This window comes from Condylura cristata, unplaced genomic scaffold (genome assembly GCF_000260355.1).
Source record: "Condylura cristata isolate star-nosed mole 26May11 unplaced genomic scaffold, ConCri1.0 scaffold00003, whole genome shotgun sequence".
NCBI classification, from domain to species: domain Eukaryota; kingdom Metazoa; phylum Chordata; class Mammalia; order Eulipotyphla; family Talpidae; genus Condylura; species Condylura cristata.
In genome coordinates this window covers 39,061,445-39,085,277 of record NW_004567104.1, presented here as the reverse complement: position 1 = coordinate 39,085,277, position 23,833 = coordinate 39,061,445, and the positions used below count along the sequence as shown (strand labels likewise).

Genomic DNA, 23,833 nt, shown 5'->3' with positions numbered 1-23,833 from the left:
TTTAAAATCTTTATTCTTTGGAGAATGTCTTAGAAATATTTTCACTTGAAATGCTACGATGTCTGGGATTTGCTCTGTAACCACTTGGCTGGGCTTGTGAATGGAGGGAGCCTGTGTGGACTAAGATTGGCCTGAGTGGATACCTGCTGAAGCTGGTTGATGGCTGTTGAAAGATTTCTACACTCTGTCTTTTTATTTTTTTAACTCTTGAAATTTTCCATAATAAAAAGTAAATAAAGAAAACCTAGGAACTTCATCCCAGGACATGTGTCCATGGGAAAGTTAGTGACAGGTCTTTGAACATTATTTATAAAATAGAAAAGATATTGAGAAAATGGGTTTGGCATGAATAGACTCAGAGAACATTAAATAGGAACTCTGTGGATACTCCTGGGACTTGGGGGGATGTGTGTGCTTAACATCTGAGATGCTTTTCCTGTTTGAAGGCTCAAATGCTGTGTCAATCTTAAGTGGCAGGCAGGACCCTTCAACTCCCATTACTGATGGGAGCTTTTTTTTTTTTAATTATTATAAAAGTTTATTTTTACATCATTTTGCACATTTCTTTTTTCCATCTTGATTGTAATCCCGCGGGTTTCCCATCACCAAATCACCCGTGTGCCACCACCATAGTCCCGTGCATTTCCCTCCCTTCCCCCCCCCCTGTTTTTGATCCCATTCCCCACTCCACCCCCACAAAATGTCTCTGGTATATGGTTGTTCATTATTTTTGTTATTTTCTTGCCTGGTCCATTATATTCCTGTTATGAGTGAAACCATCTGGTATTTTTCTTTCTCTTTCTGGCTTATCTCACTAAGCATGATCTTTTCCAGCTCCACCGAAGTTGCTGCAAAAGACATGTGTTTCTCTTTTTTGGTTGCTGAGTAATATTCCATTGTATATATGTACCACATTTTTTTTATCCAGTCATCTACTTTTGGGCATTTGGGCTGCTTCCATGTTTTTCCAATTGTAAATAAAGCAGCAATAAACATGGGGGTACAAGTATCTTTTTCAATGAGTGTTTTTATGTCTTTTGGGTAGATACCTAGGAGTGGGATTGCTGGGTCGTAGGGAAGCTCCATGTTTAGCAGTTTGAGGAAACTCCAAACAGTTTTCCATAGTGGTTGTACTAGTTTGCATTCCCACTAGCAGTGCAGGAGAGTTCCAATTTCTTTCAAAATTGGGCAGATATTCATTCCCCGCCCCCCCCCCTTCTCAATAGAAGCTAGAAATCAGGCACATGAACCATGTCCAGATAATGGGAGACTCACACCTAGCCTTCTTATTACTTCTGTGAGCTTCCTGACATCCTTCTAGTAAATTCCTTTTCTATATGACAATCAATGTAAGCAACCAGAAACCTTACCATTGTCTCCTTAGTTCAAGGAATCATAAGTCTTCCAGATACCCTGTGCATGCTCAGAAACACTGCTGAATGAATGAATAGAACTGTTGAAGAAAAGGAGTCTTCAAGAAATATAGTGTTTTTAAAGTTGTGCTTCACGGAGGTATTCTTATGGAACCTAACATAACATATTTAAAACATATTTGGTTCTCATTTTGAGGGATTTTCATAAATTAATTTTAGCATATTATGTTTTATTTGCATGATTGTTTATAACCAAGATTATGTTAATGATTGAACTGGCATCTAGTGACCTTCTAAGGGTGAAAGTATTAAACTTCTGATGTATTATTCTGAAAGTGGGAGTCTGGAACACATTCTTGAGTGTCTACAAAATCTCAGATTTGAAAGCACTGATCAAGTGCATTTCACAGATGTGGAAATTCAGTCTTAGAAAGGGAAGTGATTCTTGTAAGATTATATATTAGTGAGTGTCTATTACACTGTCTGTAAATAAACTCTACCACTACCCCATGACTGATGAGACGGAACACTCCCAGAAGGGAAGACAGAAACTAATTCGCCACATTGCTGGTGTGACCAGCATCTTGGTTCTCCAATATCTCACTTCCAATCACCACTTTTTTTTCCTTTTGGCCTTGGAGTATCCTCAGATCTTAGATCTACTATAGACAATTTTAAACTTCTATCTGTTCTTATAAAATAATTTACAGCAAAAATCTCCAACTACTTGCCTGTGTAAAGAATAGTTAACTATACAGAGCTTAAATAAGCCTCAGATCTTCATCACTATGGGCTTTTGAAGATTTATTACTAGTGTTTACTTAACTTTAGAATTCAGGGAGAAGAATCTAGTCTTATATTTAACACGTCTGGGCTCCATGCTGTATTCAGCTTGCTTGGGGAGGCAGGTCTACCTTAAATTGGAAGGGCAAGGATCAGGGCAGCCATGAAATTATCTGGGGTTTCCCCACATTTAATGGCAAATAAGGATTGAAAGTCTTGTATCAGCTTCTCTGTTTTTCTTGGCTCTGCTCCTGTACGGTGCCCCACTCCCTCTAAGGCAGGTGGCTCTGCATGGCATCTTCACATCAGGAGACTTTGGCTGTAGTCACTGGGCTTTCGCCCAATAATCATAGGCTTTCTGAATATCATTTGATGATTTCTATTCTAATGCTCAAATCAGGCAAGACCTCAGATTTATACATACAAGTATGGGATTGGGGCTACATTGCATTTTGAGAGGGAAGTGGAATCATGTTAAGCCAGAGACTTTCTTGAGAAAAGTTCACTTATTCTTTTCTTACAATCAAAAGCATGGCTTACTTACCATTTTCCCTGTGGCATCTGATGGAAATCTGGCCCTTATTGAAAATTGCCGAATGGGATGCAGCCTCAGACAGGAAGACTAGGGTGGGTTGAAGGAGAAACTGTGGTTTAGCTCTGCATAGTTGTACCCTTAGAGGAAAATGCTTTATATATATATATATATATATATATATATATACATATATATTATGTATATGTATGTATATATATGTGTGTGTGTGTGTGTGTGTGTGTGTGTATGTATGTATGTATATTCTTATCCTCCTATCCTTGGGTGCTGAATGCTGAGCTTCTATTTTATGGGTACCAACACTCTTATTCTACCCAAGCCTTGGGACTTCCACTTTGAGAGTCTACCTTCATTCAGGTCATTGTGGGTTGACATAATATCCAAGATCAGATTCAATTCTGACTCTATGTCCTTCCCTGAGTATATGGGCCTCTCCTTTCTCATAACCTTCAAAGCACTTACTATTTAGGTGCTTCATTGTCTTCATCTCACACTTGACAACTTCCCATTCCATTTTGGAATGTTATTAACTTTGGGTGGAAGTGTACTTTATTTGCTTGTCTAGATTCTAAAGTCCATGAAAGCAGAGGGGTTTGCTATTCCTGCTTCCCTTTCCTAAGAGATTGCAAGTGATTGAAACATCTATTCATGCTTCAACCCCAGGCACTGGGATAAGTAGAATTTATAGCCCAAGCAATTGGACGGTAAGTGTTGAAGCAACAACCTTCATTTTCAGAGCCTAGAAAGACCTAGTAAAAGACACCATCAACATCCTACCCATTACCTGGACACAGAACTGCCACACAGAGGCAGATCTGATAAGGGAACATGGTTTCACAGACCCAGTGATTGCTTATATGAATGGTCTGTCCAGAAGTCAGCCCTGGGGACCCATCAGTGATGGATGGTACAGTTGCCATACCAAACCTCAAACCCTGTGTTACACGTGAACTGCTGGCCATTGGAGAATAGGGAAGACTTTGAAGGGAAGTAGAAGAAGCCCAGAAATGATTCTATCATCTTCCCAAGTAATGTGGACTTTAAGAAAGATGCTCAATGCACTTTTCTACCTGCAATGCTATCAATACCAGGAGATTAGAAGGTGTGTGCAGAGGCTATGTGCCAAGGAAGCTAGGCATACACAGCTGGACACAAGCTGGGCAGCCCCAGGATTGGGGGTTGTCTTCCCTCTGTCCCTCAAGGGTGCTTACTTGTTGGGGGAAACCAGGCCTGACACTGAAGCACTGACTGTTCTGCCGAGTGAGGAACCGCTTTCGTCTCCTCTGTCTCAACACCACGTAGATCCTGGCATAGACGAGGACAGTCACTCCAAAGGGCAGGTAGAAGGACACTACTGAAGAGTAGATGACAAAATCAGGGTTGGAGATGGAGCAGACGTGGGGGTCCCCTGTGAGAGATAGTAGAGGAGAAAGCAAAGCAGTTTGCCAAGTACCACACCTCAGAGGGAAGAACAGACTATGACTCTGCATCCATGTGGTGTCTCCACCATCTGATCGACACAGAACTTTGAGAAGCAGGGCTTCCGCATCCCCCCACCCCTACCCTAGTTCACATAGGATGTGCTGCCTCATCTATAGAGGCTTCCTTGAGTTTGTTAGTCAGAAGCAACTCTTGCCCCATTACCCTTTACTTACCTCCATTGTTAGCCCACATGGCTGATTGCTAAGTTGTGTGGATGGAAGAGACAGTCTCACACACCTACCTCATCAGCTCACTGAGGGTAGGAGGTTTAATTCATCTTTGTATCACTCATGGTTCACTTAACAAAAGTTACCAATGATTACATGTCAGATATAGCTCTATACTGGGACTGCAGGATGAATAAGATCTGTGTCTGCCCTTGAGGGATCTCACAGTCTAGATAGAAAAATCCACACACTGTGCTAAGTGTCATCGAGAAATGTGACCAGCGAGACTGGGGGTGGGGGTGGGGCAGCAGAGCAACAGGATATGGGCTCCTGGAGGCATGCAGTCCCCAGAAAACGGTCTGCTGCTGGGGATGCATTAAAGGATTATTGAATGCAATGAAAAAAGAAGGCTTCTTTGCTGAGAATGTCAGTTCTCCAATCTGAATGCAGGAAAGGTGGCAACTGAATAGGAAGCAAGCATTTGATTTTTCAGCATTGGTTAAAGGTGAGAGGAGTAGAGAGCAAGTAAGGATGCTGTCACCATGAACAACATGAATTGAGGAGTATTCTTATCCTGCTTCAGGTCCTGAAATGCTGTCACTCCTCCTCTGGGAAGTTCCTAGCTTTGCCTTCTTATCTAGCAGACACTGAGATGCCACCAAAGTGCCAGAAGGCCAAGAACTTGCCCCATTGTGGAAGAGAAAAGGAAAGGAAACTAATATCACAATAGCTTCCCGGTGATGTGCCAAGGTCTTTATCGCAATGGCAGCATTATGTGAGGCAGGGAGTCTTACTGTCTCTTCTTAGATGATGAGCAGACGAAGTCTCAGAGACATTTAGCAAGTTTCCCAAGTTTGCACAGCATGAAAGACAAGAGCCAGGACACATTCTTTCAGCTGCTTCGCTCTCATACTCCCACCTCCTGCCCCAGGCTCCCTCCATGTTCTTTCTGTGATTCTGACTCTCCACCACCCTCTAACTGAGACATGGCACATTTGTGCTTTGTCTGGCACTGTCAGAAACAGCTGCTGGTACATCTGGCCAATCTTCATAAAGGGTTGGAGATTCTCCAACCCAGAGCCTGGCCTCAGAAGAGGCAGCCTCAGGTGTGAGCTGGTGGGGAGGGAACATCAGCCACATGGGCCCCTTAGATGTGTTCTTAGTCTTCTAAGGCAGGCAGAGGGCAGGGGCATGAGAGCCAGACCTGCTATTTATTAACTGTGGTCACGGATACATTACTTAACCATGTCAAACCTCAGTTTCATTATCTGCAAAAGAAAAACAAAAATACTGCCTCATAGAGCAGTTTGAGAATTAATGACAATAAATAGCTACTTTTATTTTTATTATTCATTTGCTCTTAGCAGTCATTTCTTACTCTCTCTGAGCTTTCTGAACTGAAAAGGAATGGTAACATTTGGAATGGGAATTTGGGGAGAGACTTATAGGAAGAGGAGGGAACTACAGCTAAGAATTAAAAGGACAATAGAATAGTGTGCTCAGTGCTTAGAGATGCACTTTAATGCAGCTGAATCTATAATTTCACTCCAAATTCTCTAATTGCCCTGGATGGAAGATAAAAGTGTATCACCTCGCCAAAGCCTGTGGCAGCCTCTTTTAGGAAATAGTTCATAGAATTTTAAGCAGAGCTACCAGATGGGCCCAGCCTGGCCCTCTGGGCAGGTGTACTGCGGGTCAGGTAGGGTGGCGGGATGGGCGGGATCTACACAGAATCTACACGGAGATTCTTTCATAATCTACATGGACTTACTTTGGCGGTGCTTGCACCACCCTTGAAATCAGCTCCCCTGTTGCCAGTGTCAGGCCATGATTTGCATGGCTACAGAGCTGAGGAGCACCCCAGTACAGTTTCCTAGTGAGAAGGGAGCTACAGGGGTGGCAGGCACCTTCCCCACTACTCATCTTGCTGCCATCCTTGGGGTGCTGGATAGTCCCCATCTGTCCCTTCAGCTACACCTCCTCCTTGTCCCCCACTCCTCTAGGGAGTAGGAGTCTGCTCAAGATTGTATATATTACCTACAACTTTCAAAAACTTAGTGCCGAAGTACCAAGTGGTTTCAGTTTGTATAAAAATGGATGTGTGTGTGTCCTTGTTTCAAGCATTGTCTTTCAAGGATATGGGTGTTTGCTTCTTGGAGGGAGAAGGGGACTAGCCATCTAAGAGAAGGGAGACCTCCAGTGCCAATACATATGGACGCCATATGCTTCAGCATGCGCAAATCTTTATTTTTCCATTGAAAATCTTGAAAACTTAAATATGAGAATGCAGAGAGAGCACGCAGCTCTTTCAGGATCATTGATCTATGAAGGCCCACAGCTTTTATTCCCTCCCCCTAAAAGTAAACTGCTGACTTTCCTTAGATCAAGATCAAGGCTCTTCAGAAAGTTTCTCTCTGCTGACTCCTAAGGAAGCGGAGAGGGTATGAGCCCTTCCAACCCCACCCCCACACCAGCCTCAGCCTCCAGGAAGAACTGAGGTGCCTTGTCTTAATTACTTAGCCAAAACTGTGTTGTCAGAAAATAGTTATTAAATGAACACATGGATGATGGAAAAATGAGCGAAATGGACGGTCAAGCATTTTATATAAGCACTGAGCAGTCACTGGCTTAATGGGGAAGGTCTGGAAGTGAGTCATGCTCTGTCACGGGCATGTTTATCAGCACTAATACCAGCCTTGAAGGAGGAAAGCACCATGAGGACTCAGCCCCTCATCAACAGACCTAGGGAGCCCTACATGTTCAAGGCCAGGTGCTGGGGACAGAAGTAGTTCTACGAAGAGGTCAAAGAGGCTGGCATGGGCTTACTCTCATCAGAAGCCCCATGTGGTGTGCCCCGCAAGGCCAAAAGCAGTTGGATTTGAGGGATTCATGAACTTCAAGCTTGTTGAAAGATTTGTCCTCAACCTTTCCCCAATGACAAGAGAGCCTGTTGAGTCTGATTTTAGGATGAAACTGTTATTCTTTTAACTTTGTAATTTTCAACCAAGCTCCCTCCCCTTCCCCAGCATCAGCATTCTCAAAGCGAGATGAGCTGTTCTCTTGCTAGAATTTAGACAGCTTGCCTCTGTTTTCCCTTTGTAAGAGGATAATTTAGACATCGGATAATATTTTCTTTAAGTTTTTCCTCCCTTGAAAATTTCTTACACCTTGATTGCTTATTCATTCTAATTTTTTTTCCTTAACAAAATAGCTTTCTAATTTAGTAGCAATTGAAGTGCAGGTTATTTTCCTTGTCAGTGACATGAATGCTTGGGCTGCTCACTGGAACATCGCGAACATCGCGAGGGTATTTCCTCTCACATACACTATGTGCTCCAGTGCCATCTGGGGCTGCTGATGAGGTGGTATCTGGCTAGGCCTCTTGCTAGGAATGGGGCCATCCCAGTGGGCCCTCGGAACTTTCCTTGGGTCAACCTTGGAATTCTGCCCTTCCTGCATGCCCAGAAATGCTTGTTGCCCATTTTCTCAGACAATCAGAGTGACTCTGAGTTGAAAGACACGGATGTTCAACTTTCCTCCACCTTATGTTCTTCAACAATTCATAATCCCATGTGGCAGCCCATTTCATTAAAAGAACTGTACCAGAAAGTCGTTTTTGAGTGTACTTCTTGGTGAAAGCCCAGTCATTTCCAAAATCAAGAATCATTGATTGTCTCCTGTCTGGTCCACCTCTCCTTTACACAGAAGAAGTAGAAAAAAAAATCACTGAGGGAAATTGTACACTGGGCTTTTAAGTCAACTTGGCTATTTCCACACTGACGGAGAGTGGCTGTCTATGTCTGTCTCAGTGACGAAGCTGCATGCTGAAGGTCAAACTGAGACAGAGAGGGATGGCTGGGCTTGCCCACCTTGAGTTCTGCTCACTGAATTGAGCCTCGGACCGGGCTGGGCTCTGACTTTAGCAGAACTACCACGATCTAAGTTTCCCAGGGACAGGTGCATAACTAAATCTTAAGACACAGGAACCTTTTTAACACACATTAGCTGATTATAACAAAACAGCAACAAAAACATCAGCTGAGATTGATCGGGTTCACACAGTGAGTTTGGCACATTGGCACAATACATGAACAAAAGGTTTACTATAGTCTAGTTAATAAAATGAAAAGAGAAAGTGTACATCCTAAACTATGGGCCTTTTTTTTTTTTTTGCCCTCTCCGTTCTATATTTGAAACTCTTTTTGTTTGGAAAGGTTTTTCTGAGGTGTGTTTCTGGAACAATACTGATCTTACTGATGGCAATAACACTGCAATTAGCTCATCATTCTTCCTCACTTTGGATGTTGACATGAACTGGGAATTCTGTCTAATGTCAGATTTTGAGACTGTTTCAACTATTACCAAAGGGTGTGTGTGTGCGTGTCTATATGACAGTGAGTAAGACCGCCTCTGCCAGCCTCCAAAGATGAGTAAGGCGACCGCTCAGCCCAGCAAAGGCTGGGGGGATTTGCTGCTCGTGGAGGGTAACTGATGCATTGGTTTAGCAGCAGCATTGCTTGCCCCACACTAGAAATTTGAACTTAAAATACCTTTTCATATGGAACTGGGGTTGAGGACTGGTGGCTTAGTTAGCAGATTAAACCAAAAAGTGCATTCATTCGTCACAAATGGTATTGTAGTGCCAGAGTCAGTCTGTAGTCATTTAGAGAATGTTGCTTTGGGGTGTGTGCGTATGACTGAACATGCATGTGTGTGTAGAAAGTGTCACTCACTGCAAGTCACAGAGTAGTCAATGGGAAAGAGTAATGCGATGACATCATGTTTTAGGAGCACCCCAAGTTAACCAGGAAGTTTTTTTTCTGAATAACTTGTCAACTCTGACTTTACTGTGTCAGAGAAACAAACCTGATCTTGAGCAAATGAGATGTGGTTGGCATGTCTGTGCATGTTATCCCAATGTAACCCTCACTTAATTGTAAGAGAAAAAAAAAACAGCTCGGTGAAGGAGGGAGAGTGAAATTATATGATTAGTCGGGTAAGATTCTAAAGTCAGAGAGGGAAGGAATTACTATACAGAGTTGAAATTTTGCTTTTGAAAAATCCCCTGAATCCCATGTAAAGACAAACATGGTTTTCTTACAGTTCTGAAGGTAATAAGTAAAGATGTCTGATACATACAGTAATGTGTGATGTAGTTAAAAAGAAAAAAAGAAATGTAACATTTGATGAAGTGGCTGGACTTATTTGCAAGAGGCATATGTAAAAAATCCTGTTGAAAACTTTCTAAGCAAATATACAGCCAATTGAAGCTGCATCTTGTGGATACCATCATAGCCAGAATTTTTCTATCTTATAAAGATAGAAATACGTCTACCAATAACTTAGGTATCTATACTAGTTTCTAAATGCCAGAAAGATACTTGGTGAGTGAAAAGGTAAAAACTGAAGATCTTACTTGAGGGCTCTGATGATATGTTTCCTGCATTGCAAGTCCGTTAGGAATTGTCATCTTTTCATTAGCAAACCTCACTGAGTTAAAATAGCTGTTTATTTTTTCACTGGTGCATTTCTTCAAATGCAAACAGTGACATTTCTTACAAAACAGAGCTAAGCCAGACTACTTGAGACAGAACTTTACCCTGTGCCATTGACTTGATGAGATTTTGCTTTATATTTGTGTATATCAACAAGGGGCAGAGCTTGGCAGTTAATGGCCTCCTCGTCTGACTGTGCTGACAAAGGCTGGGAAGTCTCAGGACTGAGCACCCTGCCTCCCACTCAGGTGGGCCGTGAATCACCCCGTGTTGGAGCTTGCATCGTCATTGTTACCTGTAGTGTTGAAGCCAAAGAGGAGAGGGCAAGACACAGCAAAGGCCAGCACCCAGACGGCTGTAATCATGAAGGCCACGCGCCGACAGGAGCTCTGCCCTGTGCCATGCTGGTAGTGCACCGGCATCACCACCGCCATGTACCTGTCAAAGGAAGGGGAGCAGCCGTGATGGAAGGGATGGAGGAACTGTCCAGAGGCAAACACACTATAGCCAGGTATTAGAGAAATAATCAGGTTTTTGTATGTGGTAGGAGCCAAATAACCTGGTTGGAGAATGTTGGAAAGGAAAGAAGAAAGCAGTAGAAAACCTGAGATAAGATAGATGAACACGTGGAAGGAGGTGAGCAGACAGGTGTGGGGCGGTGATGGCGGGGGAAAGTTAGTAGAGCAACACTGGGCCTGGGGCCTGTACTGATTGATGGCCTGTGGAGCTGAGCTTTGGGTTTAGCCTTGGTGACTGTGGGTGCTGGTCCTGTGCACCTTGACAGTTTCCCACAGCCTTTCAGGTATGATCAAGGTTTACCCAAGGAGGCTGTTTACCCCTTTTCGTTCCTAAAGTAAATTCTAACTGTCATCGGGACAACTATTCCAAGTAGCAGAGATTTTGAGAATAGAGATGAGTAATAGCCAATAAAGGCTTATTTTAAAATCCAGGTCTCATGCTATCTTAGTTTTCTTAGTCTGCTCTATTAAAAAATACCATAAACTGGCCCTCCGGGGTGGTGTGGCAGGCTGGGATGCAACACTGCAAGCGAGCCACAGCCACACTCAGTGCAAGTTCCATGCCCAGCCCTGGAGGTGACCCACATGGCGCCTCAGACCTCTCCTGACCCACTGCTGCTCCCCTCAGCAGTGTACTTTGTCAGTCTGCCTGTTCTGCTCCCCACTCTGTCTCTGGTGAATCCTCTTACCCACCACACCTCTGGCCTGTACCCCAGTCTGTAAGCATAAATAAATAAATCTTTTAAAAAAAAATACCATTGTAACAGTGTGGAATGTTGGGAAGTCCAAGATCAAGGTTCCAGCAGATTCAGTATTTGGAGAGTCCACTTCCTTGATGGCTGTTTTCTCACTGGATTCCCATATGGTGGAGGACAATGGAACTTTTGGGGTCTCTTTTACATGGATATGAGATCTTCACCCTCACTGCCTACTCACAACCTATTTCTCCTACTGTTTGATATCATCACTTTAGGGAGTAGGTTATCATATATAAACTCTGGGGAATAAAAAATCCCACTTTATAGGGCATATTTTCATATCATCAGGCACAGTTTTCACCTGGCAGACATTGTTGTCTTTTCTGTGGCCCTTCCTTACCACACATTGGCAGTTGTTTATTTGACTTACCTGTACAATTGTTCCACAGTCCTTTCAAGGTCTAGTAACCTGAAATACACCCCCTAACACTCTATATCTGGTTCCACTTCTTTCCTTTCTTCAAGACATCTATACTCAATTCTCAGCTCTTTTGATTCATTCTAGACCCTTCCACATCTTTTATTGATTTAATATTGATCAAGGCATTAGCTATTATGCTGGACAGATAGAGATGTATGAATGGGATGTTTTCCTTGTCTTATTTAACTTGGAATTGAGTGGAATGGGTAGACAAAAAATAATAAAAAGTGAAGAGTATAACAACAACAAAAAAGCTAGGCGATATGTTAGAGAGTGAGAGAGGCTGTAAAGAAGAGGCAAATCAACAAAGTGGGCAGGGAAATGAGTGGGTTTAAAGGAATGTAGCTAGGAGGTAAGGAAGAATAGCATTTTAAGCAGAAAGATGGCAGATCCTGTCAATATATACATTATGTCGTCCCCTGTTCATCCACACCTCTGTCTCCTACCGCTTGCTTTCTGTGATGGCCATGGCCTCCTGACTGGACTCCTGCTGTCAGGCTCCAAAAACAATAAATGCCATCTTGTCACCCTTCCCTCACCTGGTTGAAAGCTGACTGAGATAGGCAGTACTGGAAGATGGCCACCAAGATTTCTGCTTTATATATTCCTCTCCCACTAAATATAGGATGAATCCATGAATATGACAAAATAGCCCTGTGATTAGTTTACTAATCAATTGGCTTTGATTTAATCAAAGGGAAAATTAGTCAGGGTGTGTCTGAAGTAATTAAACTCTTAAAAGGGACTAGGTAATTCAGAGCGGTTCAAAGCATGGGAACCTATTTTGCTGACTGAAGGAAGTGATTGCCATGTTTTGGAAAAGATGACTTGTCAGTGAATGGCAAAGGCTGTAGGAGCTGGGGACAACATCCTGCTGGCAGCCACCGATCAAGTGGGGATCAGAGTCCTGTAGCTATGAGGAACTCATTTCTGCAGGCAACATGAATGAGTTTGGAAGCCAATTCCAAGTTCTAATTGAGGGTGCAACCCAGCTTACACCTTGCAAGCGCCTAAGCAGAGAACCTACCTATAAGCTGTGCACAGACTCCTGATCTCAGAAAGGATGAAGTAAGAAATGGATACAGTTTTGTCAACTGAATTTGTGATAATTTGTTATAAAGCAAGACAACAAATATATCGTCATGAATCTAGTTCTCCACCTCCCAACTGCCCTGCCTTGTCAAACTGAACCTTCCCACACATGATCTCAGTGTGCCTTGCTAACCTAACCCCTGTCTGGCCCGTGACACTCATGACTCCAGCAAACCTGACCTGGTGGTAGGACAGGGCAGACCATATCGGAGACTGTATCTCGGCTCAATCCTTTACCCCTTCTCCTCTAGAGCTCAATCTTGCCCTCCATGAAAGTCCATGTTAGCTCTCCAGCAACCTTCCCAGTCTCCACTGAACAGAGGCCACTAACTTGCAACACCTAACCCTCCTGAGTCAATACCTCACATCTCTCTCTGGTGCAGTTGTCTTAAGCTATCCTGAAGAGAGACAAGCCCCAAGTGATGTAGTTTACTTAATTGCTCCAATTATCTTAAAGCTTTTGTATTTCTCAGAGGTCCTTGCACAAAACAAGGAGTAGGAAACTTGATGAAGTGTGTCATGAACCCTGAAGATCTCCTTTCCCAGGAAAGGACAATTTCCATTCTTACCAGGCTCAAGGGATCTCATGTATAGAGCTGGTTTTATGAGCCTCAGTTTTTCTCTGGTTTCTCTGTGTTTGGGGAACATAGAGGCCAGATGCAGAGCAGGAGCTTCCTTAGCACCTCTTGTGTAGCTTAAGGCTTGGAACTGAGGAAGGAAGGACAGACTCTGGGATCAGAGGGTGGGGCAGTGCTGCCTGATGTTCCTTCTCCATGTCTAGTCCTTCCTGAACCTCTGCTTCTGTTGCATCTTACCTTAGAGTTCATGTGTTACCATTTGTATTCCCCAAAAAGCAGCTTCAAGTTAGCTCTGAGAGCTGAGACAGAGGCAGACTTCAATACTTGACCTTGGTACCATAGACATTAAGATTCCACCATCCACCCCTAGAGAGGCCCTTGACAACCCAGTTCCTTTCTGGTAATGTATATATACTGCAAATCCTCCCACAAATCCCTAACTTGGCGATAAGGGAGCAGGTCACCTAGTCCCTGGCATCCTTCCAGGCATCTCACTCCACATCGGGCTTTGGACTCTATGGGAGCTGTAGACTGGGGCTTCCAGTCAACTCTGTCAATCAGGGCACCTTGGAGGGGAGGCAATTCTTGCTCCCTGCAGCTCATGTGGCTAAATAGCTATTGAGGGTCAATGGAAAAGGTATAACCCTTCTCCCTATGCAGTTGGGACCAGTTCTTTCATTTAATACTGTCCTTTCAGAAACAAGAGACTGATCATCCCATGTATTTAGTGGTGTGCTGCTAAGTGCTATCTACTGGCTCTTTGAGGTGAGAAACCACATTTTTATTGTGCCAACATTCCCATTACTGCCCATTCCACGCTACCACCAAAGGTTTGATAACTGGTTCAAAAAATTACTAAAGTCTTGCTAATCAGGTCTCACTAGGTCTGAAGAGCTGGCTCCTACGTCAGCACTGGGAGTGTATACTTTCCTAAAACGCGTTACAATCAGAAACTCTTTGATTCAGTGAGTGGCTCTTATGAAGGAGTGACTCTTATAATCAGAGATCCAGAGGTGGACCCCACAAGTTGTGGTGACAGAGCCAGTTGTCCATGTCACCCCCACCCCATCTGTGTCTCTCATGGGAGCCCCACCCCCTCTCCAGACCCTGGCTGTCTCTGAGACCATGTGGGCAGGAGCACTTCCTCAGGGAGGGTGGTACTGGAGGATGGCTTGGACTCTGAGAGCATAGTCAATAACCAAAATGGAGTTTCTCCAGTTAACTTGATTCTGTCAGTTGCCTGAGGCTTCTGTTAAGAGACTTATTCACAGTCTATACTCCCGGATATTTTGATTAAGCGTTTTTGAAATGGAATCTGGAAATATGTATTTTTAATGAACAAGTACATCTTATGATTAGAGAAGTTTGACAAAGTCTGCATTAGGGAAAATTTCTGTCAAAAATTCTTGTTAACTTGGGTAAGAAGTGGAAGATGAGACAATGTCTACCACTGTTATAGCACACGATTTCCTTGTTATTTTTTAAACATGATGGAACTTTTAGAATGAACGAGCCCCCCTCCCCCCACCCCCTCTTTGCTTCTAGCTTTTTCCCTTAGGAAGCTTGCCTGTGTTGACTGAGACATAGCGGTTGTTCTGGAATTAACCATTAGAGGGCACCATAATGCAGCAAGAACGCTGCCAGCTCCACAAGGTGAGAAGTTCACTGCTCACCTGGGGGCTCTCCAGGCGGGTGGGGCTTGAGGGAGGGAAAGCTATTCACCCCCAGGACCCTGAAGCCCTGCAGAGGCCCTGGCTTCCCACGCAGACAGCTTTGGGTGTCTGCTGTCAATCTCAGTGACTGCTGGTGAGGACAGAGCAAGCCTAGCAGAGCCTCTGAACTGGCATCCCTTCACCACCACCCCCACCCCACTCCCCGACTCTGCCTGTGTGTTCCAGGTGCCCCCAACCTGCCAGAGGCCCTTGTGTGTGCATCCTCAGTACTTCCCTTGCCAGGCTTCTGCCCCTTGTGCTTGAGTATATAGCTTTTGGGCCAGAAACCCTGTAAAGTCCCAGACTGATGACATTAATGTCAGAATTCCAGCTCAGCATTCAACTATGTTGCTATGGGCCAGAGATTTGACTTCTCTAGACTCAATTTCCTTGTCTATACAATGGGGATAACGATTCAGCCAGACAGATAGGGCTGTACGAATAGTGAATAAGATTATCTCTCTGAAGTTTTTTTTTTTTTAAGCACAATACCTATCAAACACTCAAAGAATGTTATTGTGCTAACCCAAGGGATCTGTGATTGTTTGCATCAGTGAGTTTATGGGTGTCTACCCCCTTCTTCTATCAGGAAACATTAATTTTTTTTTATCAAGCAGACACATTTATAGCACTTCTGATGTGCTTTACAAATATTATCTCATTTTATCTTCGTAAAAACCCTTTTGCTATTATCTCCACGAAACAGATAAGGCACAGAGAGGTTAACTGACTTGGTTCATGATGGGTAGAGTCAAGCTTTTCAGCCAGGCAGTGTGGCTGGTCCTGGGTGTGACTAAGCGTCTCTGCCTAAGGCAGTGTGATGTGATAGAAAGGGGCTGATGAAATCCTTAATCGCGTCCTACCAGCCTGTGATCTTTGCAAGCACACTGATACAGACTAGCTTCAGCATCTTGGTGGCAAGGTTAGCGATAAGGAAGACAGTGTGCCTGGTACATAGTACCGGCCAACATAAGTGGCAGCTATTTCTATAGTTGCTTTCAGATGCATGCAAATAAGGTTTAACACGGAAGTGGCCGGACATCAAAGACTTAGGAAGTGGCTCTCATTTAGTCCAAAGAAATAGCACTGACCGAGGTGGGCTGTCAGTTTGGACATCAGCTCCTTCCTCAGTGTTCGATCCTCGCTTCCACCAATGAAGGCTGTTCACTGTTACAGACAGACAGGCAGAATCAGGAATTCAGATTACAGTCCCACACCTGTCTAAAGGCTGTAGGACCCCGTGCAAGCACAGATGTCCCTTCTGACTCCCAATGCTGTGACTGGGACTTTCTGGCTGTTACTGTATTGAAAGCTTCAGGAACCTCACAGAATTCAGCCTCCCTGAGTCCTGTCTTGGGAGAGTGAGTGGTGCCTGGGGGGCAACTGGTGAGGGCACCTCTAGAATAGACTGCTGTGGGGAGGAAAGAGGCAGGGCTGGATGGAAGGGTCTGAGTCTAACACCCCCTGCACCCCTTCTCTGGGTTTAATGAGCCCCTGAGTTCTGTGAGGGCTGCTTTTCACCACCTTTTATTTGGTCAGACAGGGGGCTCAATAAATCTTTAGTTCTGTGGACTCCCTTCCTAGAATTGTTGAAGGAGAAAGCTTTTTGCAAATGACTGGAAAGCCCTTTGCAAATATAAAGTGCTTATTTAGATGCAAACTAAAAATCCAAGGTGCCTGTGACTCATCTGGTACCTATTGTGCTCTCAGCAAAGACGCGGAGGCTTGCCTGTGTGATGGGTGCCATTTGAGAGCCACTTAAAGAACTCCCTGGTGAATGAATTTGGTTGCATTATTCCTGGGCTCGTCGCAGAGGCCTCTAATTCTCACCACTCGCATCTGATCGTGTCCTCCTTCCCTGACACTTTCTCAGCCCTCTTCCCGAGTTAGTTCTGACCCAGGATGTGGTGGGAGGGGGCTGGCCTGCTGTGGAGGCAAGGAGCCAAGAGGGGTGGGGGCTGGTGCTCACCCACTTTGTTTTTTTAAAAAGAAAAAAAGGCATTAATCCAGGCATCCAGAGCTATGCCTAAGAATCTAATAACAATAGTATTACTTGCTTTCAAAACCCCTTTTATCATTTCTTTTTCTATCCTATCTCTTACTACCCTGTTATTAGAGACCAGGGCTTCATGACCAAAAAATGCTGAATCCATTTGGTCAAGTTTGTCAGACTGGTGACTAGCATTGTGTGAAGACCAAAGGTCTGCATGAATAACTGCATTTTTAATGAATTGACCAGCGATTTGGCATCCCATGAACAGAATTTAATGCTGTGTACTGCAAACTGCTGTGCAGGATAATGGAGACAGCTTTTCCAAGGCCTATTTTCTTTCCTAGAATAGGGAGGAGGCTCCATTTTGAGGCTTGTTGAGGATTGGCTCATACAGAAACACAAGGCAAGAAGAGAAGCTTCCTTCTCCATGGGGGTCTCAGGTGCGCCTTCTCCCTTTGGTTTCAGGCAGTTGAGTGCTATGCCTTCTGGCCTTCTCCTACATGGGATGGTATTAGATCCACTTAGGGTATATACATGTCAGTTGTGTCTGAAGAGATGCAAGTAGATGTGTGAGTTAAGCAAGGCTACTTGCCAGCAAAATGGTGCTCTTGTACAAATTTGCAAAGGGGACCCTCTCCTGGTTGGTGAGTTGCAAAAAAAGCATCCTCTGGAGGCTGAAGCAAGGGGCTATAACTGGCTGATCCCCACATCCTTGTGCTGGTCACACTCTACACAGCCTCATCCTCCGTTCACCCAGTGTCTGAGTGCAAGGGGTGGTTTAGGCACATTCCTAGAGAGCAGAGAGGAGGACTGGAACTCGAGGCCTGGAGGAGGCTGTCCTAGAGCTTCTCCCAGACACCCTTTATGCAAATCTTACCTGGCTCTGTCCAAGGCTGTCCTCCCATTCGCACATGTTTATTTGATAGTGAATATTTGTGATATAAACACTGGCTACTCTCACGCAGGGACCACTGAATTCAGTTTAATATTTTTGGTTCCAAGATCTATGATAGACACAGCAGAGAGAGTCATCATGATAAGGACTAGAACTAGTACTGATTTTGTACGTAACAAAATCAGATGTAGTTCATTACTCCTATAAATGATATGTTCCTGAAGAAATGGACTAAAGGTCCAGAAATCACATAAAAGCCTTAGATTTTCTAAGGAGTTCTGTTCCCAGAGAGCTAAAAATATAAAATCTCCTTCACTTTTTGACAGCTGCATCAAAATGTAATTCACATATTGCACAATTTATCCACTTAAAATATACAATTCAATATTTTCCGGTATATTTACAGAGTTATGTAACCAATCTCTTTTTTTTTTTAAATATACATTCATGATATTAGTTCCAATGTCATGACACATTCTTTAATTTTCCTTCTCAGTCAGAGAGTGAAGCAATGAAAGTCAAAAGAGCATCCACAGTGGCTGGCTGGTTCACAGTGACATTACAGAATAGGGTTTTCAGGTCCCTTTTTTGGTTATCCATTTCAGTACATGAAAGGAAGTTTGGGGTTCCTGTTGGGGGTGGGGGCTAAAGCTGGGTTAAGTGTGAATTTATAAGTGTGGAGAAGTGAAGAGGCCCTGTGTTAAGATCTCTAGCGAAAGATAGACTAGAGGTGCTTGAGAGAGCACTAAGAAAGTTCAGGGGTGACTGGATCAAGCTGTGGAGATTTGGAAGCGTGTCATAGAGGATGGGGCAGGTGCAGTAGACCTGGGAGCATGCAGTGGGGAGAAATGAGAGAGCAAAGGTAGATTGAAGCCCTACTGGGTCACACTTTGGGTAGGTTTAATTTTTACTCCACAGGCTAAGGAGGCACAGAAGGGTTCTGAGAAGGTTTGGGTTTGAGTTTGGGGTGAACCATTCTGAGGGGTAGGGAGGACTAGTTAGAAGATCATGGCAAAATCCAGCTGAGAGGCCATAGGAGCTTAAAATAAGTAGGTGGAGTAAAGAAAGGAAAAATAAAGACAAATTTGGGCAAAAGTTACAAAAATAGAGACTCTAAAAAATGACTGCTTAGATGTGGGACATGAAGAAGAAGGTACAGTCAACCACAACCTTGAGGTTCTGGGAAAATCACAATGCCATTAAGAGGTCCTTGCATTCAAATGGTTTGGTGTGTTGACAGTTTGATGGCTTGTTTTTTTAACATTTTGCAGTGATGTGGTCTGGAACTCAGGGGAAGTACAAGGGTTGAAGCTGAAGATTTGAGGCCACTGGACTTCCTGGTGGCTTAGTGGTTAAAGTCTCATCACTATCAAGCTATTGCCAGACACTGAAGTGTGTGTTTGGTCCCTGGCCAGGGAGGTGACCCACACGGCACAACAGACCTCTTCTCTCTCACCTGCTGCTCCCTTTAGCAGTGTGTATCAGTAGATCTGCCTGTTCTGCTCCCCATTGTCTCTGGTGAATCCTCTCACCCTCCACCCCCCCAACACACACTTCTGGCCTACACCCCAGTTCTTATATGCATGCATAAATAAATACAATAAATCTTTAAAAAAAAAAAAGATTTGAGACCATCTAGGTTGAAACCTAAGATTATAACTAGAAGTCAGATAACCTTGAGTCCAAATCCTGACAGTGTCCCACATTAGCTGTGTGACTTTGGATAAATTCTTTAATTGCTCTAAGGAGTTGGGAATGAAGATACTAATAGACCTAAGTGCTGTTGTGTAGATAAAGTGATAAAGGCATGTCAAAACCTTAGGACAATATGGTAAGTTCTCCATGAATGGTAGATCTTATTTGGGATGACATATTAGGGCTATGGAGTGAGTAGATGAGTGATTTTACTGATAAAATGTAGAAAGAGAAGAGGCAGAATGGAATGGAAGAAAGGAGACCAAGGACTCTGGAAGGAAGGTTGAGGGCTCTTGACCAGCAACAGAGGCCACAGGCTGGACACACTGTTTCTCAGGGTGCATGGGGGGACTAGTTCCTGGGAGTCATCACGAATTTAAGGCAGGTGGAAGGGCAGAGGGGATGAAAAGTGAGGGGTAACAGAGTGGCTCTGAGGCATGCTCTCTGAGGGGATGAAATGATGGTACAGGTGGCCCATACACAAGAGTAGAGTTGAAAAAAAATCACAGAGCTCTACCTCAGCAAACATAAAGCAATTTAAGAAGCCTTCTTTGCTTGTTTACTTTAAACTCTATGAAGGAATAAATAAATAAATGATAGTCATACTTTGTAAAATTGCCTCTCTCATACCCACTTTTCTCTCTTCCCTCACAAATACTCATGCTTTTCTCCTTTCTCTTTCTCCCCTTCCTTCTCTCCCTCCATCAAAACCAAAATAATAACTGGAAAATATCCTTTCCACCCATGTCAGCCCACCTCTCCTCCCTTTTTCTCCCAAAGAGGAGTCACATGCTCCTCCATCACAATCTCCAGAGGGTGATAGAAAAACAACCAGAATCCTCTTTAGGAAGATCTAGGGCAGGTTATAGGTTAGCTACTTCTTTCCTGTTTCAGGCTTTTCTTTCTTACTCACAAACTATATTTTAAAAGAAAATGAGAGGAAAGAAAGTGTCCCAATGGGACAAGTGACTTGGTGGTGACCCCAGTGCCTTAAAACACAAAAGGCCTGGGTCTCCCTCTCCCAAGTCTAGAAGGGGGAGCTGGCCCTACCTGTCGATGCTGATAGCACAGAGGTTCAGGATGCTGGCTGTACACATCATAACGTCCATGGTGACGAACACATCGCAGCAAGCGCGGCTGAAATTCCACACTCCGCCTGTCACCTGGGCATCGGAGAGGAGGGTTCAGTGCTTCTGCAGGTAAGGGGCCCAGTCAACCCTGCCACCTTCCCTACTTCCCTTGCTCCATCCAGTGCTCTGCCCTCTCTCCTGAAAGGAGCATCCTCCTTACCAAGAGCAAGCAGACTGCAGGAGGGCAACAGGCCACCCATATGGTTCATAAGAAAGGACAATTTACAGAGTGTTAAAACATGAGTACCCAGAGGATCTGCCTCAGCAGTTAATCCAGTGTTTCTCAAAGTTTGGCCCCCTGGGGGACATGTGAGATGTAGACTTCAGAACTCTTCACTTGACCCACTGAGTCAAATCTCTGCATCTAGAGCCCATGAATCTCCATTTTCAAATAAACAACCCCATCTCACAAAGATTTGAGAATCACTGATCTAGTGGAAGCCCGGACGACCAGTCTAGCTCGCCTTGGGTACGTGATGCGCGTAGACGTGCAGCTGGTAGTGAAAGAGTGTGGGTGACTGCCAGACTGTGTGTGGCGCCAGCACTGACTCCCAGAAGCCTCCACCCAGCCGAAAGCCCAGTGTGCCCCCAGGAAATATGCTGGGAACACATTTTTCATAAAACTTACCTCAGAAATAAAAAATCTATCTGGTTTCTGGTTACAAAGCTTGGAAGAGTCCTAGAACAACATCCTCAAGAACCCATCAAAATAAGTCTGTGCCACGGGTGATTTGGTGATGGGAAGCCCACAGGGGTTACAACTGAGATGGGAAAAGGCACAAAATGTTGTAAAAATAAACTATTATATTATTAAAAAAAAAAAAGTCTGTGCTGTGCCCTCCCTTAGTGTGGGTTAAACCACAGCAGTAAGTAAGAGGTTAAAGCCACTTCAGCATGAGTTTGATCCCCACCCAGGGGATCCCCTCAGCAGTGTGCTTAGTCGGTCAGCCTGTTCTGCTCCCCACTCTGTCTCTGGTGAATCCTCTCACTGTCCCTGTGCCTCTGGCCTGTACCCCATTTCTGTATGCATAAGTAAATTTTAGAAAAAGACTGTGCCAATGTGCCAACTTTTGACATGTGAGCCCCAGTCACCAAGAGGTGGGGGAGAGGGTTGGGTCAGGCATCAGAAAGGGGTGCAGGTCCTCTCAAATGTCCAAAGGGTCAGTGAGGATGCCTCTGACCTCACCCAATCTAGATTGAGGTCACAATCTCAAGGTCCATAACTTCATCCAAGTAACAGTTATAAAAAGTCAGAGATTTAAGTAATTTATCTTAATGCATTTCTAGTTCATTTTTTATTTTTTAAAAGATTTATTTCATTACTTATGCATACAGAACTGGGTTCAGGCCAGAGGTGTGGGAGGGTGAGAGGATTCACCAGAGATAGCGCTGGGAGCAGAACAGCAGATTCGCTGAAGCACACTGCTGAGAGGAGCAGGTGTGGGTCAGCTGAGGTCTGCTGCATCATGTGGGCCATTCCCCTGGTGGGGGATCGAACTGCTGTAGTAGCTGCAGACAGCTTCATAATGCTGTGCCACCAAGGAGAGCCCCATTTCTAGTTTATTTATGAAGATGCTTATACTACCTACTTGGACCAGAATGGTGTCCACACACCCTTATCTTGGGCCTGGAGGCTTGGGGCATCTGCCAGTCCCTGCCTGTGGGACCTGCTCCCCAGGAGCACTGCCCAGGGAGCAGCCCGTGAGGCCCTGTGATGTTCATGGCTGTGGTGGTCATGAGCGCCCTATTGAGCAGGCCCAATGTCTAGTGACGAGGATGGGAGAGTGAAAAGTAGGTATAGTGGCCACTGAGGAAGCTTCCAAGGAAAAACAGACACTGTCCACACGATGGGGATTAAGGAAGTCTTGTTCCTCTCTTGCTTTTTCTCATCCAAGAATCTGGCTAGAAGACCAGGTCGTTTTCCTGCTTGCTCTTGTTTAATCGGATTAAAGCAAGGTCCCGAATGGCTTTCTCCCTTTCTCCTTCTGAAAACTTCTCTCCCTTTGGAGTTATTTCCTTTTCAGCACCTGCTTGTATCCTTATATTTGGTCATCGCAGGACTCTATTCGAGAATCTCTGACTAGAGGTTTCTGAGATGGGGAAAGGCACAAAATGTTGTAAAAATAAACAATGATGAAAAGATGGGAAAAGGCACAAAATGTTGTAAAAATAAGCAATGATGAAAAGCTCAAATGAGAGATGACATCATCACATTGGTTCATTTGGTTGTGGATCTACTTTCTCTCTTTTAGTTTAGCTATTTAGCTCTATATAAGTGATGGCCTAATATGAATTTATAGGAAATCCAAGAAATAGTTTTTGAAAGGGAGTGTATAATTATAATACAGTGATTTAAGGGAGCCTGGAGAATTAAAGACATTTTACTCAGTACACAGGCCACTATAAAAGCTTCTTGCAGAAGTTGAATTTTGTATGCTAATTCTCATTTTAATACATCTACTGTGCAATTTATTTCTTAAATTGGAGGAAAGACACTTTTTAAAACAATTGTGGGGTCCTCCCTGGTGGCACAGAGGATTAAAGCGCAGCATTGCGAAGCTGGCGGCCGCTGCTTCAGTGCGAGTTCCATCCTGGAAGTGATCCACATGGTGCTGCAGACCTCTCCTGTCCTGCCTGTTGCTCCCCTGTTCTGCTCCCCACTCTGTCTCCCCCTCTCACTGCCCCTGCACCTCTGGCCTGTACCCCAGTACTGTATGTGTAATAAATAAATCTTAAAAAAAATTAATGAATGCCTGTTTGTGTGTGTATATGTTGCATGGGGGGAATGGAGAGAAGAGAGGTTAGAAAAATAGGAGACTCTGTGCTTGCTGGGTGTTCATTTGTTCATTCATTCATAAAGACAGTACTTACGAAGCTCCTAAGAGTTCTTAGAAGGATGGTATGTTTTACAGTTTGAAAACTGTGGCTTAGGCCTTGTCCTTGATGAATCTTCAGTTGAAGAAGTAAGGCATTCTTAAATAAAATAACTAGCAATCATGAGATCTTAATATTGTTAATGCAATCTAACATTTATTAAAAACTTTCTCATGGCCCTCCCTGCTGGCGCAGCGGGTTAAAGCACAGCACTGAGAATCTAAAACCGCTTCCGCATGAGTTCGATTCCCGCCTGCCCTGGAGGTGACCACATGGCGTGGCAGACCTCTCCTGACCCGCCCGCTGCTCCCCTC

General features: G+C 44.1%; 1 protein-coding gene across 2 annotated transcripts in view; it reads right to left on the bottom strand.

The window, feature by feature from the left end:
- Positions 1-23,833, bottom strand: part of DRD3 (dopamine receptor D3) — a 34,517-nt gene that overhangs the window by 2,084 nt on the left and 8,600 nt on the right. For both annotated transcript variants that reach the window (XM_004675204.1, XM_012731741.1), the window contains exons 2-4: positions 20,566-20,678; positions 10,149-10,291; positions 3,921-4,117 (exon numbers count right to left, since the gene is read on the bottom strand). In XM_004675204.1, the coding sequence (XP_004675261.1) occupies positions 3,921-4,117; positions 10,149-10,291; positions 20,566-20,678 (453 nt within the window). The remainder of the gene's footprint in view (positions 1-3,920; positions 4,118-10,148; positions 10,292-20,565; positions 20,679-23,833) is intronic.